This window comes from Lampetra fluviatilis, chromosome 16 (assembly GCF_964198595.1).
Source record: "Lampetra fluviatilis chromosome 16, kcLamFluv1.1, whole genome shotgun sequence".
Lineage (NCBI taxonomy): Eukaryota > Metazoa > Chordata > Hyperoartia > Petromyzontiformes > Petromyzontidae > Lampetra > Lampetra fluviatilis.
The window spans coordinates 762383-787780 of NC_136290.1; the positions used below are offsets into that span (position 1 = coordinate 762383).

A 25398-nucleotide genomic window follows, 5' to 3' on the forward strand; every position below is an offset into this window, starting at 1 on the left:
CATCCCCCCACCAGCCCTTCCCCCACTACCCCTGCACTCCCCCACCAGCCCCTCCCCCACTACCCCTGCACCCCCCCACCAGCCCCTCCCCCACTACCCCTGCACTCCCCCACCAGCCCCTCCCCTACTAACCCTACACTTCCCCTCCAGCCCCTCCCCTACTACTCCTGTACTCCCCCACTAGCCCCTCCTCCCCTTTCTCGCCCTCACCCCCTCGACCTCTGCACGCCCTGACCACCCCCGCCCCACCACCCTCGCGTTCTCCCTCCCCCGCTAGCCCCTCCCCTCCCCCGCGAGCCCCACCCCTCCCCCGACTCCCGCCTCGTGACGTCACGCGTGTCATGGCGCCGAGCTAAGGGCAGCAGTCGCCGAGTGAATAAAGCGCGCGGTGCGCGGCGCACGGGCGACATCGCCCGGCGTGAGTCTCCGGCCCGTGAGAGGCGGCGTGAGAGCTTCGCGCGGCGCGAGAGCTCCGCGCGGCGCGAGTCCCCCGCGTGATAGCTCCGCGCGGCGTGAGGGATTGTGCATGAGGTGAGTGGTGACGCGAGTTGCGGTTTCGCCGCTTTAAAGAGCGAGAAATCGCGACCTCGGGGGGTGCCGGGACGAGTCAGAGAGAGGAGGGAGAGGGATGGGGCAAAGGGAGAGGAGGAGGGAAGAGCGAGCGATGTCCGATCGGGAGGCAGAGGGGAGAGCGGAGGGAGCCCTCTGCTCCTCTCCCGAGGCCTCGTTTCTGCTCAGCCTCCGCGCTCCATTGGGCCGTGCTTCGCTCTTCTCCAATGGTGTTCAAGGATAGTCGTCACGTGGTGCAGAGTGGTCATTTAGGAGCGGCGTGTGCGCCCGTGTTGGTGTCGTGTTACAGACGTAGTCCCTGTACCCCTAAACCACGGTCCCTATCCCCTTAAACCAGGGTACCTGTCCCCTTAAACCACGGTTCCTGTCCCCTTAAACCAGGGTTCTTGTCCCCTTAAACCAGGGTCCCTGTCCCCTTAACCAGGGTCTCTGTCCCCTTAACCAGGGTCCCTCTCCATAAACCACGGTCCCTGTCCCCTTAAACCAGGGTCCCTGTCTCCTTAACCAGGGTCCCTGTCCCCTTAACCAGGGTCCCTGTCCCCTTAATCAGGGTCCCTGTCCCCTTAACCACGGTCCCTGTCCCCTTAACCAGGGTCCCTGTCCCCTTAACCAGGGTGCCTGTCCCCTTAACCAGGGTCCCTGTCCCCTTGAACCAGGGTCTCTGGCCCCTTAACCAGGGTCCCTCTTTATAAACCAGGGTCGCTGTCCCCTTACACCGACGTATGTCTCCCCTTAAACTAAGGCCCCCCTCTTAAACTTAAGGAAATTATTGAAGGTGGACCGTATTGATGAAAGCGGTGGACGAAAGCAATCTCGAGTGCCTTTGGACTTAATGATTGCTGTGCAATAAATAATTTATCCTGAAAACGAGTTGAGCAATTAATATTATTTTTTTTGGTTGACACAGCCAGATTTGTTAATTCTGGTTCTAGATGTACTGCACTTGCGTTTTACTTTCCAGCTCTTTTCAGAAAAATGTGGCTTTAATAGAAACTCCTTGTGTGGGTGGCATGGCTGTGTGAATTGTGGTGTGTGGTCACTGCTTGTGAATTGTGGTGTGAGTGTGTGTGGTCACTGCTTGTGAATTGTGGTGTGAGTGTGTGGTCACTGCTTGTGGATTGTGATGCGTGTGTGTGAGTAGTCACTGCTTGTGAATTGTGGTGAGCGTGTGGGGTCACTGCTTGTGAATTGTGGTGTGAGTGTGTGTGTGTGGTCACTGCTTGTGAATTGTGTTAGTGGTCACTGCTTGTGGAGGTCTGGGTGAAGCGGCTCTGCACTGTGTGTGGGGATGCAGCCTTGTCCCCATCACCTGGCTCAACCATGGATGAAGACGAGAGTCACTCGGAGCAGGGCGACCGTGACGACAGCATTCCTCACAGCCAGAGTAAGATGCGCGCACTGCCTTGCACTGTTCTGTGTAGGCTGCTTGTTGCTGCTCGCAGCTTTGCAGCCAATATTACGTCCCTTCACACACTTCCTATTCACTTGTGCATCTGTAAGTAAGGAGTCCAATTAAAGGCATATTTAAATGTTTGCATCAGGGGAGCACACTTGAACGTTTCCTTGCTAGATTATAGCAATAGGGTTATTTTTTTACTCACTAATCTCTGGATTAAAAATAAACTAAAAAACATTGAAACAGCAAGACAGTATTTGGAACAAAACGCGTTGGGCACAGTACTTGCAATGGCAGAAGCCATGATTCCATTATCTTTTCGCACGATGACCTTGAAGAATCGTTGTTGGCATTCAAATATAACAGCGCTCTTTGTTGAGTGTAATTCCCGAGGTGCATGTTGCCACCAGCTTGAATTCATGACGTCACTGATGTGATGACTGGTTCTCATGAAGGGGTAACATCTGAGTTGGAAGCAAGCAATACATCACGGTATTTTTCCAAAAGATTGCACACATGGCCTTGCCGTTACGGTAGCTGGGACGTAGATACATGTTAAGGTGTCCCGCCAACCTCAAAACGTACCCACTGTCATGACCATACTCTGAACACTTGCTCACCGTGTGCCTTCGAGCAAAAAGCCTGATCATCTGCACCACTTTCCCACGGCGTGTATGCAGTGCATTGTGTGGTTATGTAATGCATTATCTGAGCTTACACATTGACGTGATGGCTCCTTGCATACAAGCCGGACGCCATAATTTGACACGTATAACCTGATTTTTACAATACATTAAATTGTCTGCCATTTGAGCTTGAAGGATCCTGTAAGGCCGTTCAAACATAATGTGCACTTAGTTGGATCAGCTCTTCCTTTTAGATATTTGCGTATGAAATTCTGCTACTATAGTTTTGCTTTTTATCATAAATGTTGCATGTTATCTGCATTTTCTTCTGACCTGTATATTGATATTTGTGCCCCAGACTATCCCTTTGAGGTTTGTTACCATTGTAATGCACTTTATACGTTATAAGAATAGACAACGTCTTGGAATTACTTCGCGTCCTCATAAACGCACGCCTCTGGTTTCATTAACCCCTCATATTTAAGCCTGAGGATGCATTCTCTTTGCCGTATCATTGACTTTGTTAAACCTTCCTTAGCTCCGCCCGGCCATGATTTCACAAATTCAGTTTAACCGATTTTAAACCAGTCTACAGCTCAATTTTTCCAGGGAGATGTATGGTGTTTTGCTAATGTGTAGGTAATTATCAAGCATGTAGGTTGAGCTGCTAAGGCACACAGTCTTCTCTTGCATTGATTGTGGCAGAGTATTTTAATGTCCACTTCAGAGCTTATTTTGCTTAAGTCTCCGCAGTATAACCATAAGAGGTTTTTGGTTAGATCACGTAAATATAAATGTGTCGTTAAACCGACAGCTAATTATTAAGGTTTTCTACATAAACAATTCGTTACTAGTTCAGCACACTGGTGTGTTGGAGAGTAAACCCACAACATTTACAGTTTGAGTACGATGTTTCGCCAGTAATTGCAACCAGCATCATCAGGTGACAGCCAGAGTTGTGGAGAAACCCTCTTGTTTCGTTCTTGAATCGAGAGATAACGTGATGTTGTCACTTGTGAGTCAATCATGTGCGAAGACCAGAGGGGAGGGGGGGGTGGTTAATGTATGCATATAAATTACAATGGATACCCCCATTACCAGTTGGGTTATTCATAGGTTAATCATCATACATAATCTGCATGCACAACGTACATATATTATGCACACACCATGCATGTACATCCTGAAGTTTTCTTGAGTGCAAGAAATCACAATATTTGTTATTGGTTGCTCACTTACACACTATGGACATATGGTGTCCTGTACAGCCATGCAGTTAAACGGTCTTACATGATAATATGCTAAGTCTGTAGTTATCAGAAGGGTTAAAAAAAAATGTATTTCTCCAAATTTAAATACATTCTCTAATCAGTCGTGGCCAGTAGTAACTAGTTTTGCACAAAACTTTAACATCGAAATCAATTGTGTATCCTTGTTGGCACGCGTGTTCTGCCACTGCCAACAGTTGTGTTTGTGAGTATTACAATTATTTTGATGTTCCTTTAGTCTCATGCTGATCATTCATCCCATCTGACCAGCATTGCATTTACCACAGGAGTAATCGGTACACACCTTCTGTTAATCGTTTTAGTACCAGATATTCGTTTTTGTATTTTATGTACTGTGCAAAATTTCACTCTGATGTGTTTTTTTCTTTCAAAAATGTCTAGTTTATCAATTACTCCTGCAATATACAGTATTTTAATAGTTTGAATTGCTTGATCAGTATCAACGTTTGTGCTATTTTATTTGGTTTTGGCATTCAGTGCTCTTGATTTATGTATCATTGTAACCGTTCAATTGCAGAGCTTATTTAACATGTTTAATTTAACTTCTCAGACTTTCACCATCTGACACTTTCTTAGCCCGATGTACGAGTGTCCGCGATGATGGTGTGACTGCATTCAGATAGGTGTCAGTGTGCGTTTTCTTTCTGGAAACGCTGTGTGTTATTTTACCATTTCGGCCATGCTCGAGCAGAATATCCAGAAATGGGAGAGTTCTATCAGCTGCCACTTCCATGGTGAACTGGATTAGACGGGTTTTGTGAGTTGAGATGATTTTGAAATTCATTAAGTATGTCGTTACCGTGAGGCCAGACCACCAATGTGTCATCCACATATCTATACCAAACAGAGGGTTTTAGTTTGCTTGAAGCTCTTGCTTTTGCTTTAAAGTCTTCCACGTACAAATTCACAATCGCAGGAGACAAAAGGAGAGCCCATTGTTGCTTCTTCCTTTTGTTTGTTTAAATTACCTTTCCACAAGAAATAGGTGTTCTTTAGACAGTGCTCAGCTAGTCGTGAGATATTTTTGGCTAAACCTGTGTTAGTTACCAGAGTATTGAGTAATTTTATTGACTCGTTCAATGGAACCCTAGTAAACAGAGAAGTCGCATCAACACTTATCAGAATATCATTATGGTTAAGCTTAATATCTTTAGTTATAGTTACAAGATGTTTTCAGTAAATTGGCAAACAGAAGCAGGATTTTAAACATTAACTTCATTCAACCAGACTGAGTGGAGAAATGTAACAATGTAAGTCTATGTATTGGCTTCAGGTCTACCTTGTGACATGTTTCTGTGTCTGTGCAGGTGTTATAGATACTATGTGTTTGTTTATTCTACTATGTATGTATGTTGAACTTCTTTCACACCATACATAGCCAACCGTGCTAATCGGAGGTATATATAATTCATTTGCTGGCAGTTCTTGCTCTGGAACGTTTGTGTATAGTGTCTACTGAATAGTTTCTAAACACTGTATTCACTTCCTTACTGAGCAATACTCGTATTATCTCAAATACCTCTTTGTTCTGGCGCCCTGGAGTTGTGCTGTGTAGGAGGATTGGTACACATGATAAACCATGGGTTAAAGAAGCAGGGCTTCCAACATGAGTTGAATTCCCACTCGGGTTCGGCTCCGCCTCATTGTCCATAATCATCATTCCTTTGGGGTTGGGGAAATGTGCACCGCCTGCCGAGCACTGGCCCCAACCCATAACCTTCATGCTTGACAATTACCTGCACATTAACAAAAACACCTATACATATCCTGGTCTAAAATCGGTTCAACTGAATGTGAAATTCAAAGCGCGACAGGTGCACAATGGATTTTGTGTCGAGACTGGGGCTTGCCATATGAGTGTATAGGCAGTCCTGAATCGGTGATGAAAGGTCTAGAGTTGATCCCGTTGTTTTGTTGTGGGTTGGGGTTGTTGCCAGTGCTCAGCCTGTAATTCATGTTCCCCTCAATTCAGCCTTTTACGTGATTGGGCAGTTTTTCTTTTTCGAATGTTGGATTAAATCTGTAGGGCAGCTAGTTTGTACATCACTTTCCAAGATATTTTGCATTGCTGTGTTTGTTGTTTCACATGTCAATCTCTGATCTAATTGCAAAGTGAAGGCAGGGCACATTTAAAATGCTCCACAATACATAAAGAGCAGAGTTTACATAGGATAGCACTACCCATCTCTGTGTTTGTTCTTCAGACGAGTGTCTGTGGCTAAGTGCCTTTCCCAGTAACATATTGTTTGCCTTTGCAAGGGACAAACTATCCAGCAGTCAAATGAATATGCAATGCCTGAGTTGGCTTTGATGCAGCTGTTTAGTTGGGTTATTCCATGCCAAATCACCCAGACAGCAGGATCCTTCCAGCTTCACCGTATCCTTAGCTTTATAGAACGAGGCCATATGCAATTTCTCCGTTCTCCTAGGCCAACTATGACAGTCAGAATGACCACTTACACATGAGGTGGGCATTTGTCTAAATTCGTGAATGTGTTTTGGGTGCATTTTGACACTGGAATATTGCAAACACGAATGAAGCGATGCTGCATCGTTCTTTACCTCTATGTATACTTTAAACACTTGCCTTTCTCAGAAGACTGTCATCATATTTAATTATTAACATATTACAAATAGTTAAAGCAGCATCTGGCTTGTTAATATATTAAACCTGCTTGCTCTTAGGAGTACAGACAATTTATGGGTTAGCAGGTACACAACACACAAAAGGTTCGGAACCACCAAGGGACATTATGTTAATGTGCCTTTTATTTGCTGAAAATGGTATGCTTTATGTCATTAACATGAATAATGATTTAATAATATTAATAACTTTATTTAGTGGAGCCATGCTGACTCCTAGCACTTTATCAAGAGGGTTCTACATTGGGTGTTTATTTTAAGATGTTTTTAGCCAATTTGAGGAGTGTTTTTTTAATGTAAGTTGGAGGAAACCGGAGCACCTGGAGAAAACCCATGCACGCAAGGGGCAACATTACATCTCTGTAAAGATATAAACAGGTCGAGATTCGTCCACTGACTGTACCGCATTTTCCTGTCGAGTCAGGGTATAGCATATCGACATCCACGGGAAGGAAGCATCACAACATTTGTGCGATCCACCAACCCTGGCCTCCACAGTGCTGAATTACAGACCATGTGGATAACAACCACCGCCCAGCTAACCAGTGCAGCATGATCCCCACAGTAGGCCCACTCACTGCAGTCTGCCAACGAATGCGTTGTCTGGTGGCTCTGCTGGATTTAAAATATACATTTATGGTTATTGTGGTTTTGGGACCTATGTTAACCCTCCACTCTTCCCTCACTTTCCTGCGGTCCCCTTCCTGCAGGCTCTGCGGAGAGCTCCGACGACGACGACGACGACTGCTCCGATGACGAGGACTGCTTCCTCATGGATGACTGGGCGCTGTGCGACTCCAGCGGTGAGCTTCACCGGGATTGCAACGATTAACGAAGTGGACAGGCGAGCAAGAGCAGATTGGAGCGCATTTGGAACACTTAACTTAACTCTTGCCTGTACCGATGATGTACACGTATGTCATCAGTTTTTCTTCCAATTCCATTCCATTTACGTAGGTTTACGTCATCGTAACTGAATCAATTCTGTATGGAATGGAATCGATTTCGAATGGAATCGAAAGTAAAATACCATGTGGGAGGGTTTGTAATAAGTAATTTAAATGTATAAAGCACCCTGTAACAATCGTTCTCAGGGCACAGTCTGGCTCCAGCTATCATGGAGTGTGGTCATGTCGCTACGGTTGTCTGTGGTGAGTACAGGACAATGTCTCTAATAACAGCAGCACTATGCCACGATAAACAAAATTAGTGCTAACTGCTTACACGTTCCAAGATTCGGCGGTGATCGGGACCCACCCTGCAACTTGCAGACGTCTTGGAACGGGAAAGGGTTAATAATGAAGCGCAACATAGCAAAGTGCCTTCAGAACCTTAAGAAGAAATATTTGCATCCAAACATATCCTCTGCTGTGACATGGATCAGATGCACAAACAGTGAAAATGAAAATTGAACAAGAGCCTGAGAGTTTACAAATAGTCATGGAGAGGTGCACTTTCTGAATTGCACTGGGACGGAACATAAAAAAATGCAGTTTGTGAATTGACTGTTCAGAAAATTAAGTGGGCTTGGCCAAGACACGTCGCTAGAAGGGATGATGGCTGATGGTTTAGAGCAGGGGTCCTCAAACTACGGCCCGCGGGCCACATGCGGCCCGCCGAGGACATTTATCCGGCCCGCCGGGTGTTTTTGCCGCCGCTGCCTGTCTGTTACTTTTTTTCTACATGAGAAGGACGGTCATTGGTGGAAGAGGGAGAGGGGGCGGCCGCCGCCGATTGCGAGTTCGCAGATCGCACTGCGATCTGTGAACAAAACTGCAGGTGTAATTAACTTTTTAATGGCACCCGCACCAGTGTGAGCCTGGGGTAAAAGCGGAGTTCCCCCAATCAGACTGCATTGATGGGCAGTGCAGTCTGTATGTCTCTGTGTGGGCAAAGTTATTGCTGGTATATTGTTTTTGTAGCGCTGTATATATATTGGTATTTTACTAATAGCAATTTTGACTCCCTAGGAAACAATGATGTCAAGAAAGAGAAAAATTGACTCGGAGTGTAGGATATTCAAAGAACAGTGGACTTATGATTACTTTTTCATGCAGTACAAGGAAAGAGCTGTGTGTCTGATATGCCAGAATATAGTGTCTGTGTTCAAAGAATACAATTTACGTCGACACTATGAAACTCAACATAAAGATAAATATGATTGTTTGGTCGGAGAAGTGAGAAAAGATAAAATATTAAAACTGAAAAATACATTAACAACTCAGCAAAATACTTTTGTGAAGCAGAAGCAGCTAAATATTTCATCACTGCGAGCAAGTTTTCAAGTTGCCAAGCTAATAGCGTGCACTGGCAGACCATTCGTGGAGGGAGAATTTGTTAAAGAATGCCTTCTTTCTGTTGCCAAAGAGATGTGTCCAGAGAAGGCCGATTTATTTAGTACAGTGAGTCTTTCAGGACCTACAATTACACGGAGGATTGAAGAAATGGGAGACAATTTGCATCAGCATTTGCAAAACTCCACAAAAAAACTTTCCTATTTTTCCTTGGCACTCGACGAAAGCAATGATGTTCGTGATTCTGCACAACTTCTAATTTTTATTCGTGGGACGAATGACTATTTCGAAGTCAGAAGAGCTTGCTGCACTGCAAAGCATCAAAGGAACAACTACAGGAGAGGATATCTATGAAAAGGTTTGCCAAACTGTGAATGGTTTGGAGCTGAACTGGGCTAAACTAGCCAGTGTGACAACTGATGGTGCTCCTAGCATGGTGGGGTCTAAGAAAGGAGTAATTGCTCGCATTAACCAAGAGATGGACAAACATAACCATTCTCATCCAATAGCCATACACTGCCTCATCACTGAAGTGGGACTGTTATGAAAATTGTGGTATCTTGTGTTAACTTCATTAGAGCTCATGCACTAAACCACAGACAATTTCAGGAATTTCTGTCTGAGCTAAATGTTGACTATGAAGATGTTCTGTACCACACAGAAGTCTTGGCTGAGTCGAGGGAGAGTTTTGAAACGTTTCTATGACTTACTTCCACAGATTACAGCTTTTCTGCTTTCAAAAAACAAAGAAGTACCAGAGCTCAATGATGCAGAATGGAAATGGCACCTTGCCTTTCTGACAGATGTAACAGAGCTACTCAACAGTTTCAATTTGCAACTTCAAGGAAAGGGGAAGCTCATCTGTGATATGCAATCACATGTTAAAGCATTTGAAGTAAAATTAGGCCTCCTCATCAAACAAGTGAAGGAGGAAAACTTCTGCTATCTCCCCACAGCTCAAAATCTGTTAGCGGAAAAACCATTGGTTGCATTCCCAAACAAAACATGTGTGGATTCACTGGAAAAATTGCAAAAGGAGTTCCAATTTAGATTTACAGAGCTTCATCTCCATGAACAGGACATACAGCTTTTCCGTAACCCATTTTCTATTGACATTGAAAATGTGGATACAATTTACCAAATGGAACTGGCTGAACTGCAGGATTGTGACTCTGAAAGACGCACTCAAGTCAAGCAGCCTTCATAGTTTCTATGCATCTCTCCCCTCTGAGACATATCCTCATCTCAGGAACCATGCACTCAAAATGGCAACCATCTTTGGCAGCACTTATGTCTGTGAACAGACTTTTTCCAGAATGAGACATTTGATATCTCCAACCAGATCTAGACTAACGGATGCACACTTGCATCACTTGTTACAACTAGCAGTGACAAATATGGAACCGGACATTGACCATCTCATTAGCTAAAAGCAGGCCCATAGTTCCCATTGAAATATTGGCAAGTTTGTTGATTTAACTTTACTTGTTCTTCATTTTAACTATTGTATTTGTTCCCATTTTGTTTCTTCACTTCAAAATAAGATATATGCAGTGTGCATAGGAATTTGTTCATAGTTTTTTAACTATAGTCCGGCCCTCCAACGGTCTGAGGGACTGAACTGGCCCCCTGTTTAAAAATTTTGAGGACCCCTGGTTTAGACTGACAGCGGAGTGGTAGCCAAATGAGGGAACACCCGAGAAGTGTATGACCATACGGTGATGGAGCGATGACTTCAGCTCGTGTGCAGAAGCAACATGTGTTGTTGCATCTTGAGACCGTAAGAGACTGTAATTATTTGGAGAGGCCGTAATCCAACAGCGGATAGGTCATGGCTGATGATGATGAAAGCTGCGCAGCGGGTTGTCCACATTAGCTTCTCTATGCACGTGGCAAAGCCCCTTGAGAGTGAATGGGATTTGTGCACCCACATTTACAAAGCGGAAGCCGCTGGCTACAGTGCAGGGCAAAGAGTGTCATCGGGGTACACATCGCAAGTGAATGAACTGGACGGTCATCCTGGACGTACTTTTAATTTTATCCTAGATTTTCCATAACGTGGAGCCGTCTGTCGTATTAGCAACATTAACAATTGCACGGACTGTTAAACAGGTCCCTGCGGGGTGGGCTGGTAGGAACGAATAACCAAAGAATATAAACATAATGTATTATGACACTTGTTTAGCCAGGAAAGCCTCACTGAGTCTAAAGGTTTTTGTAGGGTCCTGCCAAGTGTTTGCAGTAGGGGGCGATGTTGCTACACCTAATCGGACGATACGAAGGGAGAGTTTGAGGCCTAATTCTAGGCTTTAGGCCTAGCTGTAGGCTTTAGGCCGCTGTGAGTTACTTTTTTATTAAAATGTTTTAATTATTAATGTAAAAGCTTTAAATATAAATGTTTCTATTTAAAAACATCAGGGAATGTAACATTTTTAAACATTAACTCCCTTTCACACACGCGGGGGTACGATAGGAAGGGAGAGTTTGAGGCCTAGTTCTAGGCTTTAGGCCTAGCTGTAGGCTTTAGGCCGCTGTGAGTTAATTTGTAATTGAAATGTTTTTATTATTTATGTAAAAGCTTTAAATTTAAATGTTTCTATTTAAAAACATCAGGGAATGTAACATTGGAAACATTAACTCCCTTTGACACACGCGGGGGTACGATACGAAGGGAGAGTTTGAGGCCTAGTTCTAGGCTTTAGGCCTAGCTGTAGGCTTTAGGCCGCTGTGAGTTAAATTTTAATTTAAATGTTTTAATTAAAAGCTATCTCAGGGAATCATAAGGGAATGTTACACTTGTTTAGCCAGGAAAGCCTCATTAATTTAAATGTTTTAATTAAAAGCTATCTCAGGGAATTATAAGGGAATGTTACACTTGTTTAGCCAGGAAAGCCTCACTGAGTCTAAAGGTTTTTGTAGGGTCATGCCAAGTGTTTGCAGTAGGGGGAGATGTTGCTACACCTAATCGGACATCGGACGGACGGACGGACGGACAATATAATCTATTGTAGGCTGGTTCACTTCGTTCCTACCAGTAACAGAATACTGCACATTTGTTTTACGAGTTGTTACTTATTTCAATGAAGTGCTTTTCCACATTGTCTTTTTAAGTATCTAACAGCATGCTTACAATTACAGAGGTCCTCCTGATTATCCCGTGTTGTGTTGTCGCTAAGTGCTGTTATCGAGCACATTAACGCAGCTAGTAAGACACTTGAATAGATGGTGGGAGGCATACCCAGCTACGAATATCTACCAGTTGAGCTCTGTCGCCCACGAGGAGCCAAGGCCATCTGCCGACACGAGTTGCTTCTGGTGTTGTGCGTGCTCGGGAATGGAACCTGGTGTCGGAGATTCTAAACTAAATTACTGAACTTTTTTTATTTTACCAGGTAAGGCTTACTTAGCTATATAGCTACAGTGATACCTCGGTTCACGAACTTAATTCGTGAACTGACTCTGGTCGTGAACCGAATTGGTCGTGAACCGAGGCACATTTTCCCATAGGGTTCAATGTAAATCCGGTTAATCCGTTCTGACCTTTTTTTTTGGTTTTTGAAGCACAAAAATATGAAACAAATGACAATACCCATTACTGTAGTACTGTACAGTATAGTAATGTATAAAGAGAGAACACTAACCTTGCTTGAGATGACTTCTGGCATGGAGGAAGGCAGGTGGGAGGCGGGTGGGAGACAGTAAGCACTCAAACGGGTGAACTGTACAATACAGTAAGTACAGTATTGTACAGTACAGTAGTACAGTACAGTACTGTATGTGCTAAAAAGCACACCAAAAATCAAAAAGTCACTGAAAGTGTCTTCACAGTACTCACAGTACTTCTTTCTGTGTCTCTGCTTCTCTCCACGATCTTCCTACAGGAAGTCACGGCCATGTGACAACCTGGAATTAGCATAAAAATGGCCGCGGCTCCTGTTCGTGAACCGAAGCGGAGTTCGTGAACCGGAGCATATTTTTATGAAATTTTCTGTTCGTGAACCGAGTTGTTCGTGAACCGAAGCGTTCGTGAACCGAGGTATCACTGTATTTTTAAGAAGCGACCTGGCCACAAATGATAGCTCAACGAAGTCGCTTATCACGTGGAAATTTATAGTGGCCAAATACTCTTAATGCATGTTTCTGAATGTGGAGGAGAAAACCGGAGGACCCGGAGTAAAATCCACGCAACTACGGGGAGAACATGTAAACTCCAAATATACAGACGTCAGGGTCGGGATCTGACCCACAACCTCCTGTATACCAGGCGAGGTAGTTAGCATCTCACCACCGCGGCACTCCAACGGATTCGGGGCAACTGAAAAGCTACTGGCACACTGCTCCACACTTGGTTAAAGTGCTCGCGTTGCCTTGTGTGCGGTGCAGGCAGCAGGTGCCAAACATCGCTCTCAACGGCACAGTCGGCGCTCTCCTCGCCTGGGGCCGGCGGCTCCCCCCGCCCCGGTGGCCTCTCCTCAGATGAGGAGGGCGACAGCTGCCCCATCTGCCTAAACGGATTCCGTGTGCAGGCCGTGGGCATCCCCGAGAGCTGCCAGCACGCATTCTGCCTCGACTGCCTGCTTGAGTGGGCCAAGGTTGTCGGGGGGGATGTGTGCCTACAAAGGGGGGGACAGGTCTCAAGTGGGGACAAATAGAACAGACGTCTCACATGGGGAGAGGCAGGTCTCACATGGGACAGACAGAAGGCACATGGTGACAGACAGGACAGATAGCTCTGGTTGGCACGTTTAGCTATGTACGGTGCGATAGAAGTTCTGCATACATATGTGGAGACTCGTGTCTTGAATGGGGATGGACAGGTCTACAGTACATAATATCTCTTAGGGGCCGTCCATAAATGACACTACGGGATTTTGGCCAATTTTTGACCCCCCCTCCCCCCCTCGTCACACGGCGTCACAAAAAGTCAGACCCCCCTCAAATATGACGTCACAAAGCTCTGCCTCCCCCCCCCCCCCCAAACCATATTTCCATATTGAAAATAAAACTTGCTTCAAATCACTTTAAGATATTGTCATTGTAGTGCGTATTTAATGTGGCGCTGCACTCTGATGTTGTAGGAGAGAACATGTATTAAAAAGGAGGCGTTGGAAAGCTGAAATCTAGCATAACATTCACTTGAAATTATTCAACGTTTAACTAAAGCTGCATATGTTCAGAATATTATATTGAAATGCTCTTATAATTATAAAATATTAAAAGTAATTATAACTATAAAAAAATACTTGAAACTTTGTAGTAGAACGAAGAAAAATGGAGAATACAATTATAACAATCACATATTCATTCCACAGAATGAAAAACCCTGGTAGAATCATTATAATCAAAATGTTTAATAACAATCATTAAAAGAAAATTCAAAATATATGATTCTCCATTCTCCCATGGAGAAGCAAAATGCTCCTTCATGGAATACATTTAAATAATCATATAGTTAATAATGAACATGTATCAAAATAAGTGTTATAACAATTCTATTTAATTAAGTTTATTTAAAGTTGCACATTTTGTGACGTCACATTTCTCAAACCCCCCCTCCCCCCTCGTCACACATCGTCACAAATGTCTGACCCCCCTCCTCCCCCTAGGTGCGTGACGTCATTTATGGATGGCCCCTTATACTCTGCAGTATTTACTACTTTGGGTGTAAAACAGTAAGCACTATGTCATTGAGTTTTTGGATAGAATTTCAACAATGTCAAGATTTCATAAGGAATTAGGGTATTGGGGCTATAATTAGGATTTGTTTCAGATAATGGTAGGCTAACATCATTGTTATGGTTTACAACAGGGATTTGGGGTTTATTTAGCAATGGGTTTAGGATTAGAGGTGGTTTTTCTATTAATGTTCTGGCCCAAGGTTCGGCTCAAGATTGACAGTCATTACGGTTAGTATTAGATGCTGTAGCACACACCCTGTTCTGCAGAATGTCAACTCGTGCCCCGTGGATCGCAAGCCCTTCAAGGTGATCTCGGCCCTCTCCTGCTTTGGTGGCGACGTCGTGCGCACGGTAAGGAGGGCGGCGTGAGGCGGTAGCATCTCACTCCGGTCGCTCGTCTCAGATGCCATTTTTGTGTGAATACGTGGCCCAGTCAGAGTGCTCGCTCTGATCAAGTTCATTTTAGAGGTTTTACTCTTCCTGTCCGTGTGTGGCTGCGTACGCTACGGGAGCTGTAACCCCTTCCGCGGGCCAATGCTTGGCCCTGCTGTGTATTGACAGCCTTACTGCGCTGAAACGTGATGCCTTGGGATGCGATGTTGTGATGGCATATGCTGTAACATGATGACCTGTGCCATGGCGTGACGGCCTTCCAGTGGTGGAGTCGGACTGCTGAACATGCTATGGTCTATTAGGAGCGTGAGCTCAGGGGGCACTCTGTCAACTTGTGTGATTTAAAATTACGTTCACAGTATATGGGAGAATAGTACAGGGTACTTCTGTGAATCATAACATGGTGTGTTCATGCCAAAGCCTAATAAGAGGAGAGACTTGTGTAGATGCAGAGTTCATTGTGAATACCTGAGGTTCAGCAGCCTAGCCGCAAGTAACCAGCTCTGCAAAACTAGTATAAGCAGCTGTGGACCTACACAATGTTGTGGGGTAATAATGTTTCCTGAAGGACGCCGCTCCCATGTTGTTGCCCAGAGCGTGGATGTGGTCTATGGAGAGTTCTGGCGAGGAAATGCATACCACCTATGGTGGCAAAACTTAATATGGCCAAATAAGAGTGAATTACTTAATATCCCCACTCATTTTAAATGGTTATCAAATAATTCACTGTTATTGGCCACATAATGACATCAATCAAGTGATGCCACCTCAGGTGGTACCCAAAAGTAAAATCGCATCTGGGCTTGTGGGTGATGCCCATGCTCATAGTAACAACACAAATGAAAACCACGCTTTTTGAGAGAGAAAGTCCGTGGTAATTTTATTCCATTTAATTTGTAATTTCCAGACTTTGAGGGCGAACATGTGTATGTGTGTGTTTATAGTTTGCACAGTAGGGGCACAAGGTGGTGCATCGGCCAGTCATCTCAGTCAACCCATGGCACCTGGGTCTGTCCCGTGACCTGCCAGCAGGCGTTCGGCACTTCATGTGGCCTTAACATGCCATGCACATAGCCTGGCACAAACGGCGTGGTGACGTCACAGCCACTTAGTGGCGAATGTCGGTTGTTTTTGTGTATCGGAGATTACTTGACACAAGTGGAACTGTTGCAGAGCACGGAGTGCTGCCTGGTGTTGGATCAGAGGCCCATGAAGGGACGCCTTTGTCCAGGGCTGCTCCCCACCATGACTTAATGCTTTGCTGATGTAGGGAGTTCCAGAACGACGTTTTCTCTGATGCGACCCGAAAGCACGGAGGTGCGGTTGAGGGCCATAAGTGCAACGCGTGTGCTCTGCTCCGCCGCCCTCGCAGATCGCCGTACCCAATCGGAAGCAGAAGGCGCATTTGTGGGATGACGACGGTGGCAGTGGTGGCGGTGACGAGGAGACCCCGTGCCGCGCGTGCGGCCTCAGCGACCGCGAGGAACGCATGCTGCTGTGCGACGCCTGCGATGCAGGGTGAGTCGCCCCCTCGCGGTCGTGCGCTGTGGTCCTCGCACTGCCCAGCTATTGTGCTTGAGTACAATAGCTGGGCAGTGTTGACGCACCGTTGTGGTGTATGGTTGCTGCATTGCAGTCGGTGCAGTGTCCATACAGCCAAAGTGTCGTGATGTTAAGTGATTGCTGCAATTATTAAGATGTCGTTGGTGTGGTTGACCTGTTATGGGTGGTTAGTGGTGGTTAATGGTGTGATTAACATGTGAGTGGTTGGTTAGGGGCAGCTGATGCGGTGTGTTGGGCTGGTGTGAGTGCGGGGTTGGTGTGGAGTGGTTGATGAGCTGACTGAGCTGTTGTGTGCCGTGCTGGCTGTGTTGCTGTGTTCCTAGGTTCCACATGGAGTGCCTGGTCCCCCCGCTGGACAGCATACCCGTGGAGGAGTGGTTCTGCCCCACCTGCCTGCCCCGGGCCCCCTCCATCGGTAGGGCCCCAGCACTGTTGACACAAGGCTATGGCTTGGCTTCCCATTGAGGCTCTTCAGTCACAGCTATTGGCTCGCTTGCATAGCACGGCCTGGGGCACGCTGACCATGTCGACAGCGAAGATTAAGCTCGCAGGGTTGCTTTTGGTTTGGGTGCTGGGTTGTGTCTCCATGCCCGCATGAGTGCTGGCTGGTGCTCCGTTCCATCGGTGATACTTGAGCCAATGGTTAAATCTGCACTTTCGACCTGGATCGCAGGTGTATACCATCACTCAGCCGGTGCCTTCGCTATGACGTGTTCGTCGAGGGTGTCTCTTGTGTAGTGAACTCTTGAACGTGTCTATTGGTACCGAACATCCCCAGGGATTGAGAATCTACCAACTCTGAGGAACTAAATCGGTGCCCTGATCTAAGCAAGAGTCCCAGACCTACGAGGCCACTCGCCTACACAGTAGCATAGTTTTGTGCAGTATGGTGGAAGAACATTTAACTATTGAGTTTAGTTTTCATCCGCCAGACTGCTGGATAAAAATACTTCTCTCTCGGCTTCATTCATCCCAATGCTCCACTTGGGAATTCATCCCATTGTCTGTATTCCCAAGTTGTTACAACCTTTTTAAATTCAATAAATGTATTGACATGTATATTTTATACCTTCAATGGCGCTGTTTGTTTCTGACCGCTTCATTTTTTTGGCTTCTGTACCTATGGTCGGCAACTGTGATAACAAATATAATTGGTAACAAAACATTTAATAAATGTTTTCTTTCCCAGTGTCCCAGTGTTTCAATGCACCACACTCTAAAGTCTGTCGGTCAATCTGGCTCCTCTCATTGCTCTGATGAATGCATTAAACATTCACATTTTGTATGTTCTTCAGTTTATGGCAGTGTTAATGACTGTGTTACCGTACTGATCACAGTGAAGGTGCTCTGTGTGGTTCAAGCCCCAGAGCAATGCCTGTGTTTGCACAGGCTACAGTGGCGAGATGTTAACTACCTCGCCTGGTTATGAAGGAAGTCGTGGGCTCGATCCTGACCCTGACGCCTATATATTTGGAGTTTACATGTTCTCCCCGTGGTTGCGTAAAATTTTTTCCGGGTCCTGTTTTTCCTTCCACATTTAGAAATATGCATTTAGAGTATTTGGCTGCCATACATTTCCACCTGATAAGCCACTTTGTTGAGCTATCATTTGTGGCCAGGTCGCTTCTGAAAAAGAGCTATATTAGCTCAGTGGGCCTTACCTACTAAAATAAACATAGTTTATAGTTTGTTGTTTGAGGCCCCCTATGGGGCGGTGAACGTAACTGCGAGCGTGTGCGTGTGTCTGCGTGTGTGCGTCGTGTATGTGTGTGCTGCAGTCTTGGTGGCGCCGGGCCCCATGCGTGTCATCGCACGCACGCGGCAGAGTGAACGCGTGCGCGCGCGCGTCAACCGCAGCCGCCTATCTTTTTCGCAGCAGGTATCGCGCATGCACTCGCGCACTCTCGTTTCTCTCTTCTGTATTTTCTCACTTGTATGTTCTGTCTTGTCTGGTCCATTCACATAGAATACATTCATTGCATAATGATGAATTATTAGATGCATTATTTAATATTCAAAAGTTACATGCCTACTGTGTGAATATTCCTATTGTGAATTGAGGGGAGCGGTAGTGTAGCAGTTAGCGCACTGCGCTACGCACTCAGCGACCCGAGTGCGATTCCCGCTCCCAGCCACCAACACCGGTGACGATTATCTGAACCTGTCCTGGGCCTCCCCTAGGTCGACTCGGCTTGAAACTAGTACCTGGTGTGGTGTGTAGTAAACATCGCCACCGGGGAGACAAAGGCGCCCGGGCGGGTGCTGGCTACCCACCCTTTCGTGTACAGTTCCAGAGTTCACTAACAGCACTTGCCCCAACAGTCTGTTAAAGGCTATATGGGGGACCTTTATCTTTGTGTATTGCATTTCACATGCCCATCACAAATGTAATTCTCTATCCCATTCACACATCATTGTGCCCCACCTTCACCATACTCGTGTTTTACATTCTCTGAAAGCCAAATTAATTAGCTGCTCACAATGATAGCAAGCTCTGCTCTTTTAACATCCTTGCTTTCTGATTATTCATGCCTTGCCTTTTAACCTATATTTATGGTGCTGGCGTCTGTTGTGTGTACCTGATTGTTCAGCCTCGCCAAGCTGTATAATCCCTCCCCTGCCCTGGCATATGCCCTGCGTCCTGTGTGCCCTCAGAGATTCATGGAGCTCTTCTCACCTGACCCTCAGCTGGTGCAGGACTTGGTGGCGGCCACCGTGGCTGGGTTAAACCGGCGGGCAACACCGCGGCACGGTAATCATGCGGTTCCACAAGCGGTACCACAAACGATACCATGAACTACTACGTGCTGCCACGCGCTGTCCCATAGTTGCGCACTCATAATCCTGCACGGAGAACCAGGTGGAAGCCCAACGACGCATGGATGTGTGAAAGAAATATAAGTTTAAAAACAATATGTGGAAAAACGATTATAGTGCAAGGCTAGTATGCCACAAAGCCACGATACAGAAAAAACTCCTCGTTTGCCTTTTATTCACACATCCCATTATCAGAATTGGGATAAAAATTATTCTCATTTATATAGATTCCTCAAAATACCATAGATTAATTGGGTGACAGACCCAATTTCAGTCCTGGCCAAGGGAGCGGCCACGGTTGACCTGGCCTTGCAGAATCTTGGCTTTCGATTGTGTGAAATGTGTTTTAGGGTCATGGGCACCAAGCGTATGTAGCAGTCTGCTTATTAAAGCATGATGAAAGTGGGCAACATCGCCCGTTTCATTGCGTTTGTTATGTGCACAGCTCAGACCTGGTTTCTCTACATAAACGCTGGAACAGTAGTTTTGTTGCTTACCAAGTAAGGCTCAATAGCGACTTGGGTTTGATTCGCCAATCAGTCGTACGTTCGTCACTCGTGCGCATTGATATCCAGTCAAGATCTGTGTTGGTACTTTTATCTAGCCGTTTTCATACATCAGTCATCTGATGTTAACTACCTTGCCCGGTATACAGGAGGTTGTGGGTTCGATCCCGACCCTGACGCTTGAATATTTGAAGTTTGCATGTTCTTTCCCTGTGGTCACGTGGATTTTTCTCCGGTCCTTCGGTTTGAGCCATCATTTCTTGCCAGGTCACTTCTGAAAAAGAGTTACTGTATAGCTCAGTGGGCCTTACCTGGTAAAATAAAAAAAAGTTTAATTTCATAGTCTATCTGTTGGGTCCTCCAGTCAAGCCTGTGCTGACTTTGTCATCCACGTCGTGCGCTGGGATGTGCTGGGCGGTAGCAAGGCAAGTTTGGGAGTGCAGGAGGGCTGTGGGGAGCTGGGTCGTGCCCCTGTTTCCAAATCCCCCCACCACTCCCCCCCCCCCCCCCCCCCCCCGTGCCCTAGTGAGTGGGAGGCCCAAGCGAGGTCGTCGTGTGAATAGTCCCCGGGAGCCGCGGGCCTCCACGTCTGCACGCCGCTGCCACCGGCGCAAGGGGGAGCTGATGAAGCGTGTCCGCAAGATGGTGAGCGGACGCTTCCCACTCCTTGCTCGTCGTCGTCGACCCCTGCAGGCGCTGCGCGACAGCGGCGCGTGCTGCAAATGGCAGCGTGTCGTCATTCGAGCTGTGTTGCTCTGACAAAAAAATGCATTCCCGAGACTGAGATAAATGTGAAGATATAATTGTAAAAATATCTACCAAAGCTTGTAGTGAGAATGTGCGAATTAAATAATTAATGGGAAATTATAGGTGGCCCTGTTCCTCATAAGGCCTGTGTTGTGTCGCAGCGTTAAGTCAGCGGTGCTGAGATGTTAGGTTTGAATCTGCAGTGGCTTGTGATTAAACTGAGTTCTCTGGTATGGTGCTTTGATCACCTGAAACTGTTGACCAATAACTGAAGTAAAAACTTAATAATGTTCTCAACAACATTGAATGTTAAAAGGTAACCAGCCTATGAGTGTGAAATGTATTCTTCATGGTTCATGCGATTGCGGAGTCAAAATGGTTTCCAGGGTTAAATTCAAGGTCAATCTCAGAAACCAGCCTTTGAATAAGATGCTGACCTTACTAGTTAGTGTAAAATAATAAGTTAAGTTGGTTATTTGTCAATGAAGTAACCTTTGCACCTTCTGGGTCACTATGGGCAACCCTTGACTGCTCCTGTCATCAGTCTTTTATGGCCTGTTTAACTTAAACCATCACACAAACTCTAGTTTTCCTCGCAACAGCTTTTGGCTCGCCATCGAACAAAGATGCTCACTGCATCGCACGCTTTTAGATGTGCTTCTGCGGCCATCTGGAACGCTTTTCCTGCAGATATTAGGAAACCACTGGAGTTATGCACTTTTGAATCGAGATTGAAAACGCATTTCTTTCGAACTACTTTTTGTGTTGAGTTTGTCCTTCCCCCACACCTGCGATTAGCACGATTGACTACGTATGATGCGATATAAGTTCAACATAAATACATACCACCCGATAGCTTGATGTAATGGCAAGTCAAGCAATGAGAAGCTACTGCTCGCTGAGCTGAGGTGGTGATCGCGCCGGCTCCTCACTGCGCGCAGGTGAAGAGGACGCCAGGTGGCTCCACCGGACCCCCCATTGGTCCCGTGGTGGCCATGGGGGCAACACTTCCACTGCAGCGTTTTTCGGGGCCACGTCGCTCCGACATCGGTGCCCCAAGCTTCATGCTCTTCGAAGACCCAGATCAGTTCGACCCCTTTGAGAGGTCAGCGGCACTTGTGGCCTCCTGATTAATTTTCCTGTTCAATATGTCCGGAAATAAAACTATTACAGGCAGCCATGGCATTGGTATGGTAGTGTGATATACGCCGTCTCGGTTTTGCTCATGCAGTTGACATGTGCAGGTGGTTTAGTTGAATGTTAAAATGAGAAGACTGTTTGATGCACCAGTGCTGGGCACTTGCCTGACTGCTTTTTGGTTCTCATGAAGCCACTGGCATTACAATTTGCAGTTACAGTATGTCCTCGCTCGCATGTTCACACAACACTTTTTCGCTACAGCGCGGTTCTTCTATTCGGGAAAACTTTTTGCACAGCGCGGAAAGTGCTCATAACTCTTTAAGCGCCCGTCATAACGCGGAACGTGCCGGTTTTATCGCGGTGTCTGAGTGGTCAACGACCAACTACTTTCTGGAGCTGCGTGGCGGAGCGGTATGATATAGTACGTGGAATTATAGAGTAGGCAGAATGATACAGTACGCAGCGTACCCTCATTTCGATGTCTCGCCATGGGATGACTGCAGGCTGGTCTTAAAGTGCAAATGTGATTTGGTACAGTAATTCCCCTCTGAAAGCATTTTCGCTTAACGCAGCACTTTTCAGGAATGCATCTACTACGTTAAACGAGGAATCTCTGTAAATACACTGGAAATGCAAAGGTAGAATATTAGTTCCCCTCAAATTTGCAGCCACAGGTTACACCGAGGAGAAAATTACTTCCTTCTCCGTGAACTGTCAAGTAAACTGAGCAGTGGGAGTCTTCACCCCTTTGGCATAATGAGAGTGAACACCTTGTTTTCTGTATTTATGACTTAGCTGCTGTGATTTGTGGGAATTTCTACAAGCTTCAGGCATGTTGAGCCGCTGTTAGCTGCACTGCTGTTGGGGAGTCTCTAGACGCGGCTCCTGTGTCTCGTCAGTGCCGAGAGTCCCGCAGAGGAGAGCGCCGTGGACAGCAAGCGTCGCGTGCTCTCCCGTTTGGCCGTTCACTCGCACCGTCCTGTTGCCCGGCCCATCATGGCCGGCGCTGCCAGGTACCACAGCTGGTCGTGTACACGTTTGTTACACTTCCTCGTCGCTGGGCACTCTTCTCGCCTCTGCACTTGCTTACACAAAGCTGCGCTTAACAAAACGATGAACTTTAACTTTTTAATTTTACCAGGTAAGGCCCACTGAGCTACACAGTAGCTCAACGAAGTGGCTTAGGTGGAAATTTCTAGCAGACAAATACTCAAAACACATGTTTATTCTAAATGTGGAGGGAAAAACCAGAGAACCTAGAGAAAAATACACATGACCACGGGGAGAGACATGCAAACTCCAAATATACAGGAGTCAGGGTCGGGATAGAACCCATGAACACCTGTATACCAGGCGAAGTGGTTAACATCTCTCCACCGTGCATGCTCGAGTGTGTCCGCACTTTGCATGCATTAAACTCTACTTACACATGACTGTGTGTGTAGTTATATAAAGTGGGGATGGTAATGTACTTAGTGCACTGTTCTACCAACCCGGAGACCCAGGTTTGATTCTCGTTCACAGCCAACATTGGTGACAAATATCTAGGCTGGTGCTGGGCTTCCCCGAGGTCAGCTCAGCCTGAAATGAGTACCTAGTGCAGTGTATGTAAACAGCATCGGGGAGACTAAAGGCGGCCAGGCGTGGTGTCGGCCACTCACGCCATTGTATGCTGTGCCGACCTGAATATGTGCTCGTTAACAGCACTTGCCACAATAGTCTGTTAAAGACTCTATGGGGGAGCTTTGTTTTTGTAGTTTTACACACACTGCCTCCTTGGTGTAATGGGTCTGGGTTGACTTTGAGCTTGCTTTGTGTACATTGCTGCAGTTGAATATTTTTGATTTAATATATTCAATGCTGACGAACCTAGTTTGACAAAGGTAATCGCTTGATGATCTACTGCCGGGACGGGAGGTGGGATAGATGGCTCTTCTGAGTAGAATGGATAAAGGGGGGGATCCTAATGACTGACATCAGTATCAGTCACAAGAGAAGTCCATACAATTCTTGTGTACATTCTTTGTTCATTCTTTAGCGGAGATGGTACATTTAAGTGGGCTTTGACATACCTCAGTGCACTACATTTGTGTACCTCCACACTAGGTTCACTTGGGTTTCGTGCGGTATCCAGTGATGCGACTCTGAGCAGGTGTGTGTGCCCGTGTCTGTTCCACCTGGCTCCAGCGAGGGGCCATTGAGGGAAAGCCCAGCACTACAGAGGGTGCCTTGCCCGCCTCCCGTCCCCGAGTCTCAGCCGGAGCCTGATCTGCTGGGCTCCATCCTGGCCGGCCAGGCCGTGCTGCTCATGGATAGCAGCCAGCTCCTGATCACGCGTCACGGGGCCCTGCAGCCACGCACCCCTACGGGTACCGCACATCCGTCCTCGCACATGCCCCTTCACCGCATGACACTGGAAGGCTGGGTGGTCTGTCTTGGAGCATTCACCACAAATACTTTGGCAGTTGTCCACAAAGTCGGTGAAAGTTGTGCAGTTTGTTGGCGGTCTCTGTGCAACTTCTAAATGTGCAGTTGCAAAGTTGAAAATACCCTCTGACATTTCTCATGAGCAGGCTACAATGTGTTTGTGGAGGTTGTCTTAACTTTGATGTTAAGTATGGTGAATCTGAACTCCTCACTGGACCAACTTAAAAATGACCCTCTGTCTTCCATGGACTCACCCCTGCCTAGTTATCCCCACTCAACTCGCTCAATTACTCCATACGTACGCTCTACTCCACTAAAAGCACCCATTCAGCCTTCACTAAATGGGATATTGCTCATTCTCCTCTGTTGCCCCTATAGTCTGGAACTCCTGTTCCCCAGCCATCCGTGCGGTTGACTCACCCTGTTCAAGTCCAAGCTCCTTTCCTCTGCCAATGCCTGTTTCTTTATCATGAAAAACATGAACGAGTCTCCTTTCTGCAGGATGTCGCACTGTTTTGTGCAGCTTCTTGAGACATGGTTGCATTTATACACTGCATTAATCATAATTGTATTGTAATTTAGGTTTTTTTGGGTTAGATCACGTAAATATATAAATGTGTCGTCAAAACCCACCACCACCCGACACAGCCAACTAGTAAGGGTTGTCACGTAAACAGAACATGCCAATTCCTCACTAAATCTAACCCAAAAAAAACCTCTTATGGATGATATTGGCGCGAAAGCCTACGTGTTAAACTGTTGTAATTTGTAAGGAAGTACGAACAGTGATTGACTTTGGAATCTTTTTAGTGCGTATAGTTAGAGATCTCTATTGCAACAAAGGTGATAAATATCAGCTGCTTAGCCTTGCGTCTATACACGCAGGTAGTGCAGCAGTGGCACAGTGGTTTGGCCTCGGAATATTAGGCTATATATGCAAAGGAACCAAGTCGCCCTGCTATACCATAAGAGAAGCAAGAGTGTGGAGGTGTTTAAAGCACAGCCACATGAGACTGCAGAAAGTTTGAAAACACTGCAGAAGCAGCTCGCATAAAAACGTGTTAGTCTTCTATTAAATGACGTACAGTGTCTCATAGGTATGTCGTAGTAAATGTAATTGTGTATAATTACTGCCGAGTTGGGACCCAAAAGCAATTTATTTAACCAGCGAAATCTTGGATTATACCAATGAGTTAATAGTCATGGCCAGTCTGACATTCCTCACACATCCAATGATGGGTGGGGAGTGTGAGTGGCGACGGTGTACGTATAGCTCCGTTTACTCTTGGATTCAAACTGGACTCGGCAG

At 46.1% G+C, this 25398-nt stretch overlaps 1 protein-coding gene across 2 annotated transcripts in view; it reads left to right on the plus strand.

Moving 5' to 3' along the window:
- The first annotated feature begins 307 nt into the window (after positions 1–307).
- Positions 308–25398, plus strand: part of LOC144936454 (uncharacterized) — a 38383-nt gene continuing 13292 nt past the window's right edge. For both annotated transcript variants that reach the window (XM_078863509.1, XM_078863510.1), the window contains exons 1-13: positions 308–531; positions 1865–1954; positions 7235–7327; positions 13202–13410; positions 14764–14847; positions 16262–16407; positions 16776–16867; positions 18231–18331; positions 19108–19204; positions 20302–20420; positions 21464–21627; positions 22562–22675; positions 23850–24031. In XM_078863509.1, the coding sequence (XP_078719635.1) occupies positions 1891–1954; positions 7235–7327; positions 13202–13410; positions 14764–14847; positions 16262–16407; positions 16776–16867; positions 18231–18331; positions 19108–19204; positions 20302–20420; positions 21464–21627; positions 22562–22675; positions 23850–24031 (1465 nt within the window). In that variant the 5' untranslated portion in view covers positions 308–531; positions 1865–1890. The remainder of the gene's footprint in view (positions 532–1864; positions 1955–7234; positions 7328–13201; positions 13411–14763; positions 14848–16261; positions 16408–16775; positions 16868–18230; positions 18332–19107; positions 19205–20301; positions 20421–21463; positions 21628–22561; positions 22676–23849; positions 24032–25398) is intronic.